The sequence below is a fragment of the Pteropus medius genome, unplaced genomic scaffold, assembly GCF_902729225.1.
Source record: "Pteropus medius unplaced genomic scaffold, Ma_sr-lr_union100, whole genome shotgun sequence".
In the NCBI taxonomy this organism is placed as follows: Eukaryota; Metazoa; Chordata; class Mammalia; order Chiroptera; family Pteropodidae; genus Pteropus; species Pteropus medius.
Window position 1 is genome coordinate 10895248 of NW_024353517.1, and position 21632 is coordinate 10916879.

A 21632-nucleotide genomic window follows, 5' to 3' on the forward strand; every position below is an offset into this window, starting at 1 on the left:
AGATAGACTGAAAGACTAGAGTTCTAGATGAGCCTGAAGAACAGAAGCAATAGGAGTAAAGACTGGAACTGGAAAGACTGGAGATTCAAGTCAGAAAGTAAGATATCAGCATTCCAGATCTCAGAGATTAGAACTTTGAGTAGTGAGGCATAGAATATGGCCATGAAAAGAGGTATCAGAATTAGAATAGAGGTCATTATCACAGGAGTTGGAAAGAAAAGAAAATCGTTATGTAGCTGAAATCATACATATACTGCAGCTACCCAAAAGAAAGACTGACTTGGTGATAGATCCTGTGCCTATGCCAGCTGTCAAAATCCTTATTAAATGAGTTATAATTAAGATATAACTGAATAATATAAACTTATAAAGAGTTATATATTAGGAAGGTTTTTACCTAAGAGTAAGAGTAAATGTTAAATTAGTCAAAATAATCAAGCTAGCAGCCCAAATTCATTCAGGTTTTTTACTAAAGTGATAAATATGTCACAGGCACTTTGCCAGATGATGGACATACAAACAACTTATTTGCTGACTATCCTTTAAGTCATGTGCAATTGGGTACAATATCAACTTTACAACATTGTTGTGAAGGATGGAGATAATATAAGTAAAACATAAGACCTAGTACACTAAGTACACAAGAAATGAGAGGGTTTTTTTCTCTTTAAAGACAGTGAGTCTTCAAGGAGCTAACAGTCTGTTAAAGAGACACCATCATAATTAACATTTATTTAGAACTTATCATATCTTACCATGTGCCAAGAACAGTGCCAAGCACTTAACATGTATTAACACATCTTATTCTCACAACAATCCTTAGATAGATAGATACTCTTATTTTCCTCATTTTGGAGATGAAGAAACTGAGGCATAGCAAGGTTGAGGAACTTGCCCAAGGTCATACAGTTCAGTAAAGTGGTACAGCCTGATTCAAATGCAAGAAGCCTTGTTCCAATCTTTGTGCTCTTAATTACTAGACTATGCTAAAAACCAAAAATTATAATAATATTACACTAATTTAAATGAAAGTATGTGCAAGAAGCAATACAACATAAGAAAACAAACCTAAGTTTGGTAGTACTTGTGCTATGATTTAAAAGGTAGCAATCATTCCAAAGAGAAGATGTAACAGACACAGAGATTATATATCCAGATGGCAATTATGATGCTCTATAATGTTGCCAATGCCCAAACACCTGGCAGAATAGACAAATGGTTGCACCCAGCAGATCAATGCCACACAGTAAGCATTATTCACCAAGAAGAGTGTAACTATTGGTGGCATACCTTATAAGCAAAATCGATGTAAGTCATTAAACTAGTTTAACCTGTTGATGGCATGATTTACAATATTACAAGTGAAACTTGCCCTGCACAAAGTTATGAAATCACTAAACTAGTCTTAGGCAGCCCCACCTTCTTCACTGACACCACCTTCAATAACAACCATTTCCTGCTCTTCTCAGGCTCTCTTCTCTATGTTAACTCCTCATAATTCTAAAGTAAAAATGATAGAGAACACCTTAAGAATTTGAGAGAGGTACATTTAACAAGGGATTGAGATCTTAAACTAGAGGAATATAAAAGTAACTATGGAATTTCTATATGGATAGAAGATATTTTAAAAGAAGTCAGTTTCTGTGATGCCCTTAGTAGCCCTGTGGATTAATACAGACTCTAGAAAGGGCTTAGAGTTTTTAGTACTGAATGTCAGTAATTTAATAACTTTGTTTTAGATCTGAATCTTTTGGTTTTAGAATTCTACCAGTCTCCCAACCCTAAATAAATAATATAAAGGAATAAAAAAAATAGCAGCTCATAAAAGCAAAATCATTAACAAAAATTCTTTTTAGATACTTTAAATTTTGAGCTCCTCTCCCCACAAAATGTTTCGTATGACTCAGATGCAGTTCTACCCAAAGAGAATAGATATCCTATTATAGTACTCTTGTGATTCTTTAAAAAGCCTTGCTTTTCTCCCTACTCTCTCATAAACCTACCAAAAAATCAAGACTACATCTTCTGTTGCCTACCCTAAGAGTTTAAAAACTGTGTCAAAGAGTACTTAAAAATAATATAATACCTCAGGGTAAAATAATAATAATGATAATAATAATAATCTAATACATATAATTTTAAATAAAAAAATAAGCTTTTGAAAATACTATCTTTACTAAAAATTATAACATTAAATTTTTAAAATGCTTGCCTGGAAGCTTGTTAGTGTTCCTCAGAAAATTTCCAAGTGTCGTGTGCTCCCCCAACATGGATCCAGGAGTACAGTGGTGCACAAGAAGAGCACTGAACTAAGAATAAAAACAAATGGGTTCTAACCCTGGTTCTGCCTCTTCTAACTGTGAAATGAAGCAAGTGTCCTTCACTTTCTGAGCTTTGCTGTCCTCATCTATAAAATGGGAATAATATCATTTGGCCCATCTACCTTACAGGATTATTATAAAAATCCAAAAGCATAGTGTATAACAAAGCACTTTGAAACTAGACAGCACTACGCAAAAATAACTTTTAGTAAACATATTCTAAAATTTTTATTTGTTTCACATACATAAATAATACTGCTTTATATAATTTCTATTCTATTTACATTACATATATATATATATACACACACACACACATATATACACATATCTTTCACGATTTAAAAATATTTGAAAACCTTTAGCCTAATTAACAAAATTTATTTCCTTGCCACTCAAAGTGCCATCCTGAAATCTGGTTAGAAAGAAAGAATCTCAGATACCCCAGACTTACTTACTGAATGAATCAGGATCTGTATTTTCACAAGATCCCCAGGGGATTCTTATGCACAGTAAGGTTGGAAAAGCACAGCTTTACACAGCAATACCATTTACACCAATAATTATACAAATAGGAAATTATTTTCAAAAAAGATATTTCAAATATATGCATCTGATTTACCACCAATAATTTAAAGATATTTCACTAAACAATGGTTATTTAAGATCAGAAGCCATTTCTTACTCGGTCTCATATCTCTGCCTGTTATATAGCAGTTATATACATTTCTTGGGTAGAAGCAAAAGAAGATTATCAACAATTAATACAGAAGATAGGAATCAATGTACATTTACCCTTACATAGACTATGACTACTTAATATCAATTATTAAATATAAATTAAACACTTCTGGCAATATCTTTAAAAAATGGAATAAGTATTTTAACCTTTATATTTGAACATGGCCACATCCAAATTTATAAACAGGAATGATCTGAATATGTACGAAATCCATTAAGCATCAAAAAAATAGCTGCAATATTTTTGTTAGACCAAGAAAGAAACTCCCAACAATAAAAAGAATATCTAGTGAGCTTTTTTAAGTCAGACATGGTTCAAATTCTAGCTCTGGCACTTAGTTTTTCAGCAAGCTACTTATTGTCTCTAGCCTTAATTTCCTCATGTGTGGGGATAATAATAGCATTTAACCTCATAGAGATGAAAGAAGTAACAATATGAACCACCTGGTACTACAGGCACAAATTATTATTTATGGGAAACAAGAATTAATGTTTTAAAAAGTTAAAAAACTAAAATTTACCTTATCAAGTTTTAGTTCCAATTCCGCCACATCTCCTTCTACTTCTTCCAAAGCAGCCCTAGAAATATTAAATATAAAATGTCATTTTACATGTTTAAATGTATACTTTACTCTTGAAAAATAACTCAACTGAATAAAATAGATGTCAACGCTTTAAAATTACACTTCACATAAAGAAATAATTACCTTAGGATGAAAGATGAATACTTCATAATCATGCAATACAAAAGACAATACAATTATTGTTTAAGGTAATGAGAGAATACATTAGGCTGATTTACTCAAGCATTTTAGAAATAGCTCAGAAGGACGTTATCCTTGTTTAATGCTCCATTTTGTTTCCAATGTATTTTTAAGAAATTACCAGATACTCCTACTTGTCAGGAGAATGATGAAAGTATAATACTAGTTTAGTTAGTACTTGATATTACACTACATGCAACACTACAAAATTGGAAATTTGGAACAAAGCAGCAACTAAAACTTTTAAAAGATAATAAAATTTTAATTAAGAGTAATACATAACAAAATGCAACTCATCTACTTCGAGCCAGATATGCCATTTTCAAATAACCTTCTTGATAAACTAGCAACTTCTCAATCACTATTTTTTAAATTAAAAATTTGTTTCAGTTGGATAGCATGGGGGATTCATGATCCAAAAAGCTATTTTGAACTCTAGGTAAGAAATTCTCAATTAGACAACAGAGCTAAGAAGAGAAAGAAAGCTGAACTACAAGCTCTATTCCTAGAACTATCCACTTAATCTCTGTGTGACCTCTGAATAATCCTTTTTATCAGCCTATGATTCTACCTATCTAACTGGTAATATTTATAGAAAAAAGTTTTTAATCTCCCAAACAAGAAAATTATCTGACTATAAATTATTCAATAGAGATATATATTCCATAAAATGAGATACTCTACCATATAGCTGAGGAAAACAAGAAGGTGCTGTATTTCCAAAGCATAAAAATAGAAATGCTTCTCCCCTAAAAGTTTGTCATTTTCTTCAGCAGTATTTTTTAAATTACATATTGTTTCCTTAGCCTAAAAAACATTTCCCCCTTCACGTTAGTCCTCACTCCCTTCACCTACCTATATACTCATCATTTAAAACTTAATTCACAAAAGAAAATAAATATATTGGTACAAGGATATCTACCGTTTGCAATATCTTAGAAATCTACATATGCAACAATAGGAAATAATATAAATAAATGATGGTATATCCATCCTATTATGTGAAGCAGTGAATTTTTAAATGAGATTGATCTGTATCTACTGACACAGAAACATATACATGATAGTCTATTACACGGGGGAGGGGCGGGGGAAGCAAGATACAAAATTTTATATTTGTATAAGCCCAAATTTGGGGGGGAGGAGGGAACCCTGATGGTATGTGTATAAGAAAAATCTGGAGGCGTATTTACCCATCTATTAACTATAACTTTGGAGAATGAAAATTGGAGAGCAGATTTACACTTTTTACTACTTACACTTCTGGATTCTTTTAATATGTGCAATAACTATGCATTTTAAAATAATTTTTAAAGCTAATAAAGAGGGAGAAAAAAAAGTTTAGACATCACCTTCCTAGAAAGTGAGTTTTCTTAGAACCCCTTCCACCACCCACTCAGGCAGGATTACAGATTCCTCTTGTGTCCCCACAGTAACTGATGCATACCTCTATCATTGTTCACTTCTTTCACTAGTCTGAGCTCCCAAAGGCAATATAGACACTCAAAATGTTTGAGTCAAGAAACTCCACAATTTTTACTATCAGAAACTCTATTCATTTACACTTTTAACTTTTATATAATTCAGCTTGACTCAAACTTCCAATTTTTTTCAAGCAAATTAGTTGAAAGAACCAACTTAAAAAATCTTGATTTAGTCATTGGTTCCTACTAAACTTATACAGTCAGGCTGCATAACGACCTTTCAGTCAATGTCATACCACATATATGACGGTGCTCCCATAAGATTATCACGGAGCTGAAAAGTTCCTATCGCCTAATGATGTCATAGACACAGCCATCGTAAGGTCTCAATGTTGTAATGCAATGCGTTACTCACACGTTTGTGGTGATGCTGATGTAAACAAACCAACTATGCTGCCAGTCGTATAAAAGTATAGCACATACAATTATGTACAGTACATAATATTTGATAATGATAATGACTATTTTACTGGTTTACGTATTTTTATACCATACTTTTTATCATTATCATAGACTGTACTCTTTCTCCTTATAAAAAATGTTTGCTGTAAAATAGTATACCATGTTATGACAGCAGTTATAACATCTTGTGTTTACCACATCTCTTAATTGCATGATTTAATTTAATCCCGTGTTGTTTTATAAATTTAGGGTAGCCTAAGTATACAGTGTTTATAAAGTCTACAATAGTGTACAGTAATATCCCAGGCCCTCACATTCACTCACCACTTACTAACTCACCTACAAGCTCCATTCATGATAGCTGTCCATTAGAAGTGTAACATTTTTTACCTTTTATACTATATTTTTACCATACCTTTTTAAAATTTAGATGTTTAGATACACAAATACTGTTGTGTTACAATTGCCTGCAGTATTCACTAAAGTTACATGCTATACAGGTTTGTAGTCTAGGAGCAATAGGCTATATCACATAGCCTAGATATGTAGTAGGCTAAACCATCTAGGTTTAAGTACACTCTATGATGTTCATGCAACGAAAAAATTGACCAATGATGCATTTCTCAGAACATATCCCTGTCGTAAAGTGGCTCTTGACTGTAGTTTGATAAGAAGCTTCATGTACATCTTCAATCTTATTTCATTGTGCAATTCTACTAATTTACTTTCATAAAACAACACTTTTAAAGAAAGGTAAAGAGGTAAAGAGAGGTATAAAAAGAAAAGAAATGTGTTTTACTTGTCATTAAAAATAAAGCCCTTTACAATTTATTATAAACTTAAACATAAGTTATCATAGGATTCAACAATTGCACCTAGGTATTTACCCAAACAAGTTAAAAATTTATGTCCACGCAAAAACCTGCACCCAAATGTTTACAGCAGCTTAATTCATAACTGCCAAATCTTGGAAGCAACCAAGATGTGCTTTACTAGATGAATGTGGCTCATCCATACAATGGGATGTTTTCCATCAATAAAAAGAAATGAACTATTAAGCTATATAAAGAAATGAATAAATCTTAAAAATACATTACTAACTGAAAGAAGCCAATCTGAAATTCTACCAACTGTATTATTTCAATTATATGATGTTCTGGAAACTATGAAGACAGTAAAAACATATCATTCTTAAAAACTATGAAGACAGTAAAAAGAACAATGGCTGCCAAGGATTCATGGGGAAGGAGAGAGGAATGAATATGTAGACCACAAGGGATCTTTAGTGCTATAAAACTATTATTATGTATGATACTGTAATGGTGCGTACATAGCATACGTTTGTCAAAACCCATAGAATGTACTGACAGGTTAACAAAGAGTAAACTCTAACATAAACTACTACAGACTTTAGTTAATAATAATGTTGACTCATCAATTGTAAAAACTGTACCACACTAATGCAAAATGTTAATAATAGGGGAAATTGTGGATCAGTGGTTGGTAGGGATTCAAAGGACTAGGAGGAGAAACAAATAGGTAGAATGCAGAGATTTTAGGGAGTGAAATTATTGTGCATGATACTGTAATGGTAGAAACATGACATTATACATTTGTTAAAATGTGTATAACTGTACAACACGAAGAGTGAACCCTAATGTAAAATATAGACATTACTAATAAGGGATCAATATTGGTCTATCAGTTATAGCAAATATATCACATATAGCAAGATGTTAATAACAGGGTAAACTAGGAGTGGGTATATGGGAATTCTATACATTCTGTGCAATTTTTCTCTAAATCTAAAACTGTACTAAAAATAAAGCCTACTAAAAATTTTTAAATAAATAAATAATAAAAATGAAGCCTTCGTAATCGTATATTCATAGAATCTGCAAGTGTATCTTAGAGGTTCTTCAGTATTTCACCTTCTCTAAATATAAAATTTCTTTCCTTGGCCATCTAAGATGTATGTGAAAACTTGCAGCAATAGGTAAGTAGCTAGCATTTACAACAGGCAGGTTAATTGCTGAATAGTCCTTAGTACTAAAAAAAAAAAAAAGAGTAGATGGTAAGAGCACGGTCTTAGTTGAAATTATGTTCCACCATTCACTCATCTAAGCCGAATGTATTTTATCTAAGTTTTTTCACCTGTAAAATTAGTAAAGAAATACTTATTTAAAAGAGTTATAAAGGTTAATTAAAGGACTGTCCCTATCATTTATACTATGACACCAAGAACACAATCAGTAAGAGATGCTTTCTTTCCTTTCTCTTATCCCTGCATTCTGAGGTGAATTTTGCTTCCCTATTACTTAATATTCATTAATGCAAGAGAACCATTCTGGAACATATGTTAAAAAAATGAATGAATAAATGAAATAAAACAATCTACACATTAGCTTTCTACTATTAGATGACAGATATTATTTCTCTCCAACTCTCCCAAATATTTATTGAGCACATAACTTTTATAAAAGTGCAAACCATTATAGAGGTCAATATTATAGACCCGACCCTCTATAGCTTAAATTTTATTTTTAAAATGTTTAATTAAAATTACTTAAAATTATTAAAATTTAAAAGTTACACACACACTAACAATGAAAGAAAACATAATTAAGTAGCAAAAGAAGCAAAATATAAAATGTTAAAAGATGTTAAAAGAAAAGGAAAAAAATAGAAGGCAGTCACAAAGTTTTACAGGATTATTATGAGCAGGAATTACCAAACTATAGCCTGTCAAGCAGGTCTGGACCATAACCTGTTTTTGTATAGCCAAAGAGCTGAAAATGGTTATTACATTTTTAAATGATTGAAAAAAATCAAAAGAATAATATTTAATGATATATAAGAACTATATTAAATTCAACTTTCAGTGTCCATACATAAAGTTTTTTAGAAATATAGCCAAACTCATTAATTTACATATTGTCTGTGGCAGCTTTCATGCTATAATGGCAGAGTTGAGTAGTTGGAAGAGAGACCGTGTGGCCCTCACTTAACTATTATTAAGCCCTTTACAGAAAAAGTTACTCATTCCTTATTATAAATATCAAACACAAGAAAATGAATAAAAATCCTTTCTTATATATGAAATACATACAAAAAAATAATTTTTAGGACTTAGGTCTAACTAGCTGTATCTTAAGCTGAATAAACCCAGAATTCAAAAAAATCACTTATTTTTAATAATAACATCTTCATTCTTTTACCTATTCACGTATCAGTTTTTGATGATCAACTCAAATCATAAGTTTTTATACTCAACTAATTAATATAAAAATTATTTGAAAGAAATAGTAAATACGATAAAAATTATTCTATCCACCTATTTGAGATCCAAAAAAAAAAACTTCTACTTCAACCTTGGCAATATCCTTAAAATGGAATTAATAATCTAAGATTAGATCACATGGTGATACAATCTAAAATACAACTACAGGACAGTCAAGATTACTAATAAGCACATAAATATCCTCAAATGATTAAAAATGGATTTGAGGGTCTAAGTCATAATTGCCTCCCCTTTGATAAAGAATTATCAAAGAGATAAAATACTCAAACTAAACATATATTTATATATATGAGATTTTGAAACTAACATCTATATTCTTTGTGCTTTATAATAGATATAGTCTTAAAGTTGTATATAAATTGAATTAACCATTCAGATACTCAAAGGCGTTGCCTATGTGTCTATCATGGTACCTACCATGTCCAACCAACTTTCTCTTTTAGCGCAGCAACCTTACCAACTGTGGGCAATGCTGGACTATTCTTTGCAAAGACAGACCAATGGCTGAATCAAGAATAACCTACTGATCCAAAGGCAGCCCTGTAACTCAACAGGAGGCAAAACTAGGTGACCAAAACTCCCATATCAATGATATGGCCCCCTGTGGATTTCTGACTTGCTTTTTTAAAAGAATCCCCTTATTAAATTCTTTTGTGATATGAATGGCCACCTCTTATTTTATTCAGTGAGTTCTGGGTCCTTTATAAGTTGGTCTCTGTAGCATCTTATGTTAAGAGGCAATGGAATAGAGTTTTAAAAAACTACCTGTGTTTGAATTCATATTTTACTTCTTATTAGCTGTGTAACGTCACACAATTCTTTGGATTTCAATTTCATCTAAAAAATACAACAAACAGCCTCTGCCATAGAGATATATGACAATTAAATTTTAAATACATAGAAAAACTGGCACAGTGCCTGACACTCAGTAAGTAATCACTGAATATCAACTATAATTATCTACAGTGTTAAATGAAATCCCCTTTCCATTTTCATTTTATGGGACCAAGAGGGAAGAAAGCATTAATAAGATTAAATTATCACACACTTCCAAGAAGAATTTGAAATGGTTTGAAAAAAGAGCAAAAAAAAGTTACAACAGGCCTATGATCAGCAAATAAAACAGCAAGTCTAAATCCCTTTAAGAGAAAACACTTCAATACTCTTCCTCTCTTCCAAAAATTATATGTCAAGTACACACTGGAGTCTTCTCCTTCTTCATAACTTCAATCTAGACCACAAGACTATGTAATATAAAATATTACTTGAAAATCCACTTGGTTTTTCAGAGTTAACAAGATCGATTCTATCCAACTCTACTAAGAGCCTACAGAGAACCAACACTGCAATCAGTATGAAGGAGAGTTATGGCTCTGAATGTATATTTATTACACAATAATAATAAGCCACTTTTTTTTTAAGTCTGTGACTTCATTTTTGAGGAATGTCAGTGAAATTAAAAGGTCTTTCTTCTCCAAATATTATGTTTAAAATGTTATAACTGTTCTTGTTTGCTCAGATTTGTCTGCTAAGCAAACCTGGCAAGATCCATGAGAAATTCAGTCCTGTAATGGAAAAGAGAATAGTGGAAAAATAAACCAGAAATGGAAAATAAATTTTAGTCTAACTCTACCTACTATATGCATCCCCGAGAAAATCATTTAATCTTTCCAGACCTCAGCTCTCTCATCCATAAAGAGTGAGGAACAAACCAGATCATCTTTAATATCACGTCCAGTTCTTAACATTCTATTATTCTGAAATAAGCATTCAAAGGAAAGCTAGAACCTGGATTTGATTATCTTCTAGCAAGATTTCCTCCAGGCCCTCATTCACGCTTTCGACAGAGAAAAAAAGAAAAAGCTCATAAGCCATAAAAAACCTCACCAAATTTTATATTGTTTCACTCATCTCTTTCAAAAGGCTCCTCTAGGTACTTCTTAAAAGGCAAGGTAATGAATACAGATGAAAACAGTGGAGGTTTTTTTTTTAAGTTTTTTGTTCAACTTAATATTTTAGGGTAAAAAATCTTCTGTCCACACATGTTTCCGAGCAAGCTCAATTATATTGTTAAAGATTGTAGCATTAGTGTGCCATTTCTCAGACAACAAAAGAACTTTAAAAAAAAAAAAAGACAGTAAAAGGAACATGTACCTCTTCTGCCCTCAAGTTCTCCCTTGTCGACACACAGTATCCAAAGTAAAATCTTCAAGGCCAGAGGAGAGTCCAAGTGAATGAATACCACATTCTCAAGCCATTACTCAGGTGTCAATAACTGTATGAGTCCAAGCTCACCATTTAAAATAAAAGGTAAACCTCTTACAATGTTATTCCGATCATCCTCCTGCACTGAGAGGGAGTAAGAGAAGGGGAGAAGTACAGAATCTTCTGTTCCTAGGGTTCCAGATTCGCTCAACAGGGGTGTGCTTTCAGTAGTTACTTCCAGAATTCGCTCTGCAGATAAGAGCTATAGATAAAGTTATTTTTTTTATGATGTGAGTTTTTTTTTTTATCATGACAAATACTATATACAGGAAACTAGTCTAAGGAAATTCTAGTAATGTTTTATTTTGATCTGATAGGAAATTAGATTTTTTTCCTCACCATAAAAAAAAAAATCAGTACTAGTTTAGAAAGCTATGTTTCCATTTCACCTTCCTTCCTCTAAAAGCCTGAATTTCTTGTCCAGGGAGTTAGCACTGTAATTACAGTGGCACTATAATAACATCATTCTACTATGCCATAAAAAAGTGGTGAAAGAAGAGACTGCCCATCTATTATGTTGGGATCAATGAGTCAACAGTGACATATGACTGGTTAACAGCCCCTTCCAGATTTCACAATAGAGGGCATAAAGTTAGAATGAAGGCACTAGTCATCTAAAGCAGAATAATGTCACCTTAAATTAGAAAAAAAGAGGGGGGGAAAAAAAAACTACAAACTTGCAGACAAATATCACCTTCAACTGGGTCCATAAAAATAAAAGCTAAAAAGGAAGGTATTTCTGTCTTGAAATCACAACAAACCCAGGCAAGTCTACTTTAAAAAAAAATTTTTTTTTTTTAAGTTGACCTTCTACAGAGCCAGTCCATTCCCAAGAATTCTCATCATTGTAGTAGGTTTTGACATGATAGGAAAATAAAGTAGTTACTATCACTGTTTAAAGAATTAAAATCAAATTTTCAACTAAAACAATGCTTATCATATTAGTGGACTGTCATGGGCAGTACCTTTAGGGAGAAGTGAGCACTATAAACTTCATGGTTTATAATAGGGGGAGATGAGAGTTCTATGAGGAAAGAACATTGTGACTGATAACCAAGTATTTCAAATAAGATGGGATCATCAGCAGACTCACAATGAGAGAAAGAAGCAAGACGGTAGGGACATCTAGGATGAAGCTCAGACAAAATTGTCAAAATTTATAGTCAGAGAACTGCCATATTCTTTCTCTCTTTCATGGCTGTTCCCTATTATGGTTTTCAGGAACTGGAAGTGGTATTTAAGGTTCAAGATATACTGCAAATCGGAGCAGGTAAGTAACTGCATACAGGGTCTTTCAGGGATCTCTCCATCACATATCATGGGCTGGTAAACAAATCACATCTATAACTTTCCTAGATTCCTCCATTAACAACGACAACAACAAAATCCTATTAATACATAATGAAAATAAGTTTACCTTACATCTTTGTGTTTTATAATTTGCACGGCACCTTCGCGCACAATACAGTATGTTATATTAAAAGAATACAGAATAGTAATATAAAGTAATAAAAGAAAAAAGCCTTAAGAAGAAGTGAATAACAATCCCAGAATCACAGACTCTTGAACTAGAAAAAACCTTAGCAAATTGCTAAATGTCAGAACTGTTTGATGAAAATACAGTAGCTGTGTTTAGAAACGCATTTCACATAGTATTTCATCTCCATTAAAACCCTGCAATTTTTACAAGATTTGTAAACAGATGCAGAAGAATACAAATTTAATGGACTAAAAAATAGGCTCAGGGTTTTAAAGACAATGTTCACACCATAAACCATCTTAGGATAGTAAACCTGTGACACTGAAGTATCTTCTACTCTTCAATGGAATGAGTACCTCACACCACCAATGCCACAAAGTACCCTGTGCTCACTTCAAATACAGCACTTGGCACTCGATATGAAATTTCAACTATTAATCTGGATGCCTAAACTGAGAGGACTTGAGAGAGACTATTCATTGTGCTATATATATATCTAGTTCAGTTAGTTACCAAGTAAACATTTGTTTACTGGATGGATAAAGAGATGCGGCATTTAAAACAATTATATAATCCAGGGCCTGGAGTCACTTATGATAATTCTATCTGCAGCTTGTTGTACATGTTTCTATGTACAACTTTCCAATTCCCTCCCTCTGGCTCCATCTTATAGTTATTTAAATCTGCAATGACCTCTCCAGCCTTGTATAGATGTTACTATAAAAGCTGTCAGAGAAAATAAAAAACACACACACATAAATAATTGCATAAACTTCATAACTAGATTTTTATTTTTCATTGGATGAGGCTAATACCTTTAATCTAACCATTATGATACCTATAATTTCTTTTAAACTTCAGAGAAATGAAACATTTTTATAATAAAAATACTCTAGAATGTAGAATAATGTAAGATTTGGACTTCTAAAACAAGCCTCGAAAGAAACCTCAAAGGAGCTGAGGAATAATTCACTCCAATACCACCACAAAATTACACTACCATGATTCCTGTCTGCATTCAACTTATAATCAAATGGAACCGTTGAACATTCAAAGAAAATAATCAAAATAGTTATACTAATTAAAAGAAGAAAAAAAATTAAGCAATTTAAAAAACACAGCATAAGTGGTGACATCAACTAGGTAGATAAATATGAGTCTGGAGTTTAGAAGTCTGAGCTGGGGGTATAAGTTTAGGAATCATGGGCACATAGGTAGTATTTACAGCCACGAGACTAGACATTATCAAAAAAAGTAAAGACAGAAAAAAGGATTAAGGACTGAGGTCTGGGGCACTATGATATTAAAGGTGAGGAAGAACAAGGGGAAATAGCAAAAGAAACTAAGAAGTAACAACTAACAAGATAAGAAGAAAACCAAGAGAATGTGGTAAAGAAGGGAAGTGGAAAAAGTGTATCAAGTAAGGAGTGGCCAACTATGTCAAAAGCTACTGATGGATCAAATAAGATAAGGACTGATAATAAATATCAATTTTAAGACAAGTCAAAATGGTCAGAAAACAATTTTTTAAATATTGAAAAACAGGTCTGGCCTAATACTCTGATGAACCACTAGTATGCTTCTACAGAAGAGATTAATTTAATATTTTAAAATAGAAGTTTGGTATATTAAAAAGATAATACACCACGATCAAGTGAGCTTCATCCCAGAGGCATAGGGATGGTTCGACATATGCAAATCAATTAATGTGATATACCACATAAACAAATTTAAAAAATAAGAATCATATGATCATATCAATAGATGCAGAAAAAGCCTTCAACAAGATACAGCATCCATTTATGATCAAAACACTTAACAAAATCGGTATAGAAGGAAAGTACCTTAACATATAAAGGCCATCTATGACAAACCATCAGCCAACATTATACTTAATGGTGAAAAACTAAAAATCTTCCCTCTAAAATCAGGAACAAGGCATCACTGTTATTCAATATAACACTGGAGGTCCTAGAGAGTGCAATCAGGCAAGAGAAAGATATAACAGGCATCCAAATAGGAAACCAAGAAGTCAAACCATCACTATCTGCGAATGACATGATTCTCTACATGGAAAACCCTAAACACTCCACAAGAACACTACTACAAACAATAAGCAAATACAGTAAAGTCTCTGTATACAAATCAACGTTCAAAAATCCATAGTGTTCCTATACTCTAATAATCAAGTGTCAGAAAAAGAAGTGGAAAAATAATCCCTTTTGCAATTGCAACAAAAAGAATAAAATACCTAGTAATAAATCTAACGAAACATGTGAAGGATCTATATAATGAAAACTATAAGACTCAAAAGAAATCGAAGAGGATACAAAGAAATGGAAAGATATTCCGTGTTCCTAGTTTGAAAGAATCAGCAGGTTAAAATGGCCTTATTATGTAAAGTATTATATAGATTTAATGCAATCCCCATCAAAATCCCATTGGCTTTTTTTAAAGAAATAGAACAAAAAATCATCAGATTTTTATGGAAGCACAAAAGACCTTAAAATGCCAAAGCCACCCTGAGAAAAAAAGAATGAGCTGGAGGCATCACTCTGTCCCACTTCAAATTATACAACAAAGCAAAAGTAATTAAAACGGCATGGTATTGGTAGAAAAACAGACACACGGAGCAGTAGAACAGAATCGAGAGTCCAGAAGTAAACTCATATTTATATGGGCAAATAATTTTCGACAAAAAAGCCAAAAACATACAGTGAAGAAAGGAAAGCCTCTTCAATCAATAAATGGTGCTGGGAAACTGGAAAGCCACCTGCAAAAGAATGAAACTAGGCTGTTATCTATCACTACACACCAAAATTAACTCAAAATAGATTAAAGACCTGAATATAAGACCTGAAACACGAAACTGCATAGAAGAAAACAGGAACGAAACTCAAGGACCTTAGACTTAAAGAGGATTTTATGAATTCGACCTCAAAGGCAAGAGAAGTAAAAGCAAAAATAAATGAATGGGACTACATCAAACTAAAAAGCTTCTGCTCAGCAAAATAAATCATCAACAAGGTAAAGAGAGAACCATCCAAATGGGAAACTATATTTGCAAGCAATGCCTCCAATAAGGGCCTAATATCCAAACTACACAAAGAACTCATACAACTCAGTAACAAAAAAAAAAACAATCCAATCAAAAATGGGCAGAGGACCAGAATGGACACTTCTCCCTAGAGGACATACAAATGGCCAACAAATATATGAAAAGATGCTCAACATTGATAGCTATTAGGGAAATGCAAATCAAAACCACAATGAGATATCATCTCACACCTGTTAGAATAGCTATAATCAACAGGACAAGCAATAACAAATGCTGGAGAGGATGCAGAGAAAAAGGAATCCTCATATACTGCTGATAGGAGTGCAAATTGGTACAGCCACTATGGAAAACAGTATGGAGGTTCCTCAAAAAACTAAGAATTGATCTACCATATGATCCAGCAATCCCTCTACTGGGTATTTACCCCAAAGACTTGAAAACCCATATCCGAAAAGATATTTGCACACCGACGTTCATAGCAGCATCATTCACAGTGGCCAGGACATGGAAGCAACCAAAGTGTCCTTTGATAGATGACTGGATAAAGAAGCAGTGATACATACATACAATGGAATATTACTCAGCCATAAGAAGAGATGAAATACTGCCATTTGCGACAACATGAATGGACATTGAGATAATCATGCTAAGCGAAATAAGCCAGACAGAAAAAGTTGAAAATCACATGATATTACTTAAATGTGGGATATAAACCTAAAAGCAACAAATGAACAGGACAAAACAAACTGAGACTCATGGACATGGGCAATAGACTAGTGGTCACCAGAGGGTAAGAGGGAGGAAGACAAGGTAAAGGGGATTAAATATGTGGTGACAGAAAGAAATCTAACTATGAGAGGTAAGCACACAGTGTAAATATATATGCCTTACTGTTAAAGTGTACAGCTGAAACATTGGATTTCGTTAACCAATGTCACCATAAAAAAATAAATAAATAAATTGTCATGAAGGAATAATGCTGGTTTTCACAACCAAAAAAAAAAATGCATTTCAAATAAAATTCTGTTTACATTCAAAAAAATAAAAAATAAGGAATTAATTAATTAATTAATTAAATAGAAGTTTGGAAATTTTTCCAGGAATATAAGGTACATGAAACTAAAATGAGAGAGGGGAAAAAAGTCTCAACTAGAAACTCTTAAAATGCATATTAACAATCAACAAGTAAGGCAAGTAGCTTTGTTACCCGCTTCCTCTCTCCATTTTCAATTCCTCCTGGAAGCTAAAACTAATTAATTAGATGAAAAAAGAAACCTTCATATTCTTTCTCAGGAAGTCTGGGGCAAAAGTTCTATTGCCACCTATAATATTAAACACAAATCTAACTCCTACAAATACAAAGACTAACTCTCCGTAAGATGAGCTACAGATCAAGATCTGCGTTTTCTTGTCTTTCTAAAAAATTAGGATCGATTACATTCCGGTTCTATGGTTCATTTTGTATAGCTAATTATCCTTTGCTGATAAAGTCTCAAAATTAAAAGCAACACATATATATGAGACCAATCACTCCAAAATAATTTCATTAACTGTTTAACTATGGACTATAATTCTGTCCCACAAATTTACCAATTTACCAAAACTACTACTCTTGCAGCCTTATGGACTGGCTTAAATCTTGTCCTATCTTACGGCCTGTAGCATATCTAAATCTTTCTCTAACAGCCCACCTTATAAAAAAGATTCTATTAGAGTCTCAAAGTAACTGTTGACAAAACTATTTTGAATTTGCCTTTTGTTTAATGCCATAAGAAATGGAGACATGTACATGACATACACTAAAATCTAGATTATATAAAGATGCCAGTAAGAAAATTTGCTGGAATAATGATAACCAATGATAACTATCTCTGACTAAATAACAAGCATATCAAAATAGAGACTCCTGGATCCCTGTTCCACACACTCTAACATAATCTTAATCTTCACAGCTAAGGAATGCATAATTTTATTAAATTTTCAGGTGACTCTGCTGCAGTCAGCCACAGGAAAAGTCACTACCTTCAAGGGCAAAAATAAAAATGCATTGTAATACATACACATGAACTTTTTCTTATAAAATACACATTACAAATTTTTTTAAATCATATACATGTTAATGAGTTGGGAACAGAAATCACCCTGTTTTAAAATTTTCATGACTACCTTCAGCTATTACTGTTTACAACATTGCTTAAGATGTATTAATTGTATGAATACGGGGCTGTGTCACATTCTGATGAGGCCATATTATTTAATTCTATAACAATAAAACCACATTCCTATAAGAGACAAGTGCTCTCTTCCTGGACAAGAAAGTCATTCCAAGTGGCAAGTGTTAAGGTAGCACCCATTATCTGGTTAAAGACCAGGAATAAAAACTGCAGTACCCATCAACAAATGAATGGATAAGCAAAATGTGGTATGTACAATGGAATATTATTCAGCCTTAAAAAGGGAGGAAATTCTGACATATGCTATAACATGAATGAACCTTGAAGACATTACACTAAGTGAAATAAACCACTAAGAGAAATACTATATGATTCTACTTATATGAGGTGCTTACATGAGTACTTATATGGTGGTTGCAAGGGGCTGAAGGGAGAGAAATTATTATTTATTGGGTAGAGAAGATTGAAAAGATTCTGGTGATGAATGGTAACAACAGTTGCACAAAAATATACAAAAATATGGAAGTACTTAATACCACTGACCTGCACATTTAAAATGGTTAAGACAGTACATTTGATATGTATTTTACTGCCATGTGAAATTGGAAAATAAAATTTCTTCACATTAAAAAACAATATACACAATTTATTTAGCTATTTCCTTGATAATCTCTAATCTTTAGTCTTTTTCTTCTGACAGGCATATTCCTAATACTGACCAATTTCAGACAAATTTATAGGTCAAAACATCAAGAGATTTATACATAATTAACATAATGATTATACTGCATTAAACCCATATTGGATGTCAACATTTTTTTATAGCTGGTTCTTAATGATAGTGTAAGGATTATATCACATACTCCAAAGACCTACTGGTCAACCAATTAAGAATCAATGCTTGACTTAGAAATAAGAATCAGCATATTCTATTAAGGTAGCATAATCTCTTGCTCAGAATGTAAAATTTGAAATTCTGACTAGTAGTTAGTAATAAGCAGAGATTTAATAAGCCCTTTTGAGGTATAAGCAGTCTTCATAAAATCAGTCTTAGAAAAAAATAAAGACAAGAACAATTGCCTTGAAAATCAGCAGTTATTTTTTTAAAATAGCTTGTATACTAAAATTTAAGCAGTGTTTTTTATTCATTCAAAACACATTTCTTTCATATTTATTGGATGTGAAGGATTGTACAAGAGACTTAGGATATAGTAGTAAAATAATAAGTCTTTGCTCTAATTGAATCTAAATGGGGGTACAACAACAAACATGTAAAAGATGTATAAATATTATATCAGGTGGTATAAGTACTTTTTTAAAACCCAGGATAAAAGGATATGAAGTGATGAAAGGGGGTTCACTTTTAAATATTTAAGAAAAAATATTCATGGTGGAAATATACTAAGGGATAGAAGAAATTGCTTTAATGATATAGTGAAGAAAATAATTAAATAAATGTGATTTTTGTTATATTCCATAGAAGGAAGTTTCATATACATATTTAAACTCAGACTTTAAAGCACTCAAACTTTGTTCTTTTCATAAATAGTTTTGATTGGAAATATTTGTTGATTTAAAATTTTACTGATTCTGCCTTATTTAATTTTGTGGGCTATCCTAGAATCTTGATTTCTTACATTAGGACACTAATCAATTAATTAGAGTATAATCCACAAACAAACAAAAATGCCTGACATTTAAAACTAAATATTGCTTAAGAGAATGAAAAAACAAGCCACACGCTGGAAGAAAATATTTCCAAAATATATATCTTATAAAGGACTATTATTCGAAATACACAAAGAACTCCTAAAATTCAACAATGAGAAAATAAGCAACCCAATTAAAAAATGGGCCAAAGACCTTAACACACACCTTGCCAAAAAAAGACATTCGGATGGCAAATAAGCACATGAAAAGATGCTCCAAATCATCTGTTAACAAAGAAATGCAAATAAAAATGACAATGAGATACCATTACACACACCTATTAGAATGACCAAAATCTAAAATACTGACAACACCAAATGCTGGTGAGAATGTGGAGCAATACCGTGGTGGGAATGCAAAATAGCACAGCCACTTTGGAAAACAGTTTAGGGGTTCTACTACAAAACTAAACATATTTTTATCATACAGTCCAGCAATTGTGTTCCTTGGTATTTACACAGTGAGTTGAAAATTTATGTCCACACAAAAACCTGCACGTGGATGTATTAATAATTTTATTCATAATTCCCAAAACCTGGAGGCAACCAAGATGTCCTTCAGTAGGTGAATGGACAAATAAGCTAAGGTACATTCAGACAATGGAATATTATTCGGCACTAAAAAATAAATGAGTTATCAAGCCATGACAAAACATGGAAGAAACTTAAATACATATTACTAATTGAAAGAAGCCTATCTGAAAAGGCTACATACTGTAGATTTCAACTATATGACACTGGAAAAGGCAAAACTGTGGAAACAGTAAAAAAGATCAGTGGTTGTCAGCATTTAATGGGAGCAAGGGATGAATGAGCAGAGCACAGAAAATTTTCAGGGCAGTGAAACCATTCTGTATGGTACTACAGGTGGGTACATGTCATACATTTGTCAAACCCTATAGAATGTATAACACCAAGAGTGAACAATGGACTTGTGGTCATAATGATTTATCAAGTAGGTTCATATATTGTAACAAATGTACCACTCTGGTGCCTGATGTAGATAGTGTGTGGGGGGTGGGGGGGAGAGTTGTAAGTATGTGGAAGCAGGGAGAATATGAGAATTCTCTGCATTTTCTGGTCAAGTTTTCTGTGAATCTAAAACTACTCTAAAAAATAAAGTCTATTAAAAACTTGCTGATGTCTTTATCATCAGCATTTGTAATTTTAAAATACTTTCAAATGTATGACCATTCAATACCATTGATTTGATAGATTTTTCAATGTATGAAAGATAAAAATAACATTCCTTTTAAAAAATAAGATATGTATACATGTATATGCAAAATAGTAAGTGTATTTTAGGAAGCAGTAAATTTTAAAAGTCTCAAGTCATAGAAGGTGAAGTTTTAAGGTGGAAAAAAATAAGAACCATAAAAAAAGTGAAGACAAACCACAGGTTGGGAGGAGAGATTTTCACTAACAAAGGATTAGTACATCTGTACAAAAATTCAATAAAACAAAATGAAAAGGACGAACGGGCCAATAGAAAATAGGAGGAAAATAAGAATAGGCAACTTAGAGAAGAGGAAACACGAATGGACTATTAACATGAAAAGATGTTCAACCTCACTAGCAATTAAGAAACAAATATAAAATCACAAGATACCATTTTATATCCATCAGACTAGCAAAAATTTTAGTCTGACAATACCAAATGTAGGACAGAATATGAAACATACAGTCTCATACATAGCTAGTGGGAGTGCACGTTGCTATAACCATTTTATAAAGCAATTTGGCAATATCTGGTAAAACTGAAGATGCCCATACCCTTCTTCACCCTGTAGTTCCACTCCCTAGCTCTCACACATGAGGAAAGACATACACAGGAATTCCAAAGTAATGCTATGAACGTAGTAGCACTGAGAAAAATAAGAAAACTTTTAAATGTCTATCTACAGAAGAAGGGCTAAATACCATAAAGTATTTT

General features: G+C 32.4%; 1 protein-coding gene across 3 annotated transcripts in view; it reads right to left on the minus strand.

The window, feature by feature from the left end:
* Positions 1–21632, minus strand: part of ACAP2 (ArfGAP with coiled-coil, ankyrin repeat and PH domains 2) — a 129171-nt gene that overhangs the window by 74512 nt on the left and 33027 nt on the right. For 2 of the 3 annotated variants that reach the window (XM_039850525.1, XM_039850526.1), the window contains exon 2: positions 3584–3641. The exons of the other annotated variant lie outside the window; for it this stretch is intronic. In XM_039850525.1, the coding sequence (XP_039706459.1) occupies positions 3584–3641 (58 nt within the window). The remainder of the gene's footprint in view (positions 1–3583; positions 3642–21632) is intronic. 3 annotated transcript variants of the gene reach the window in all.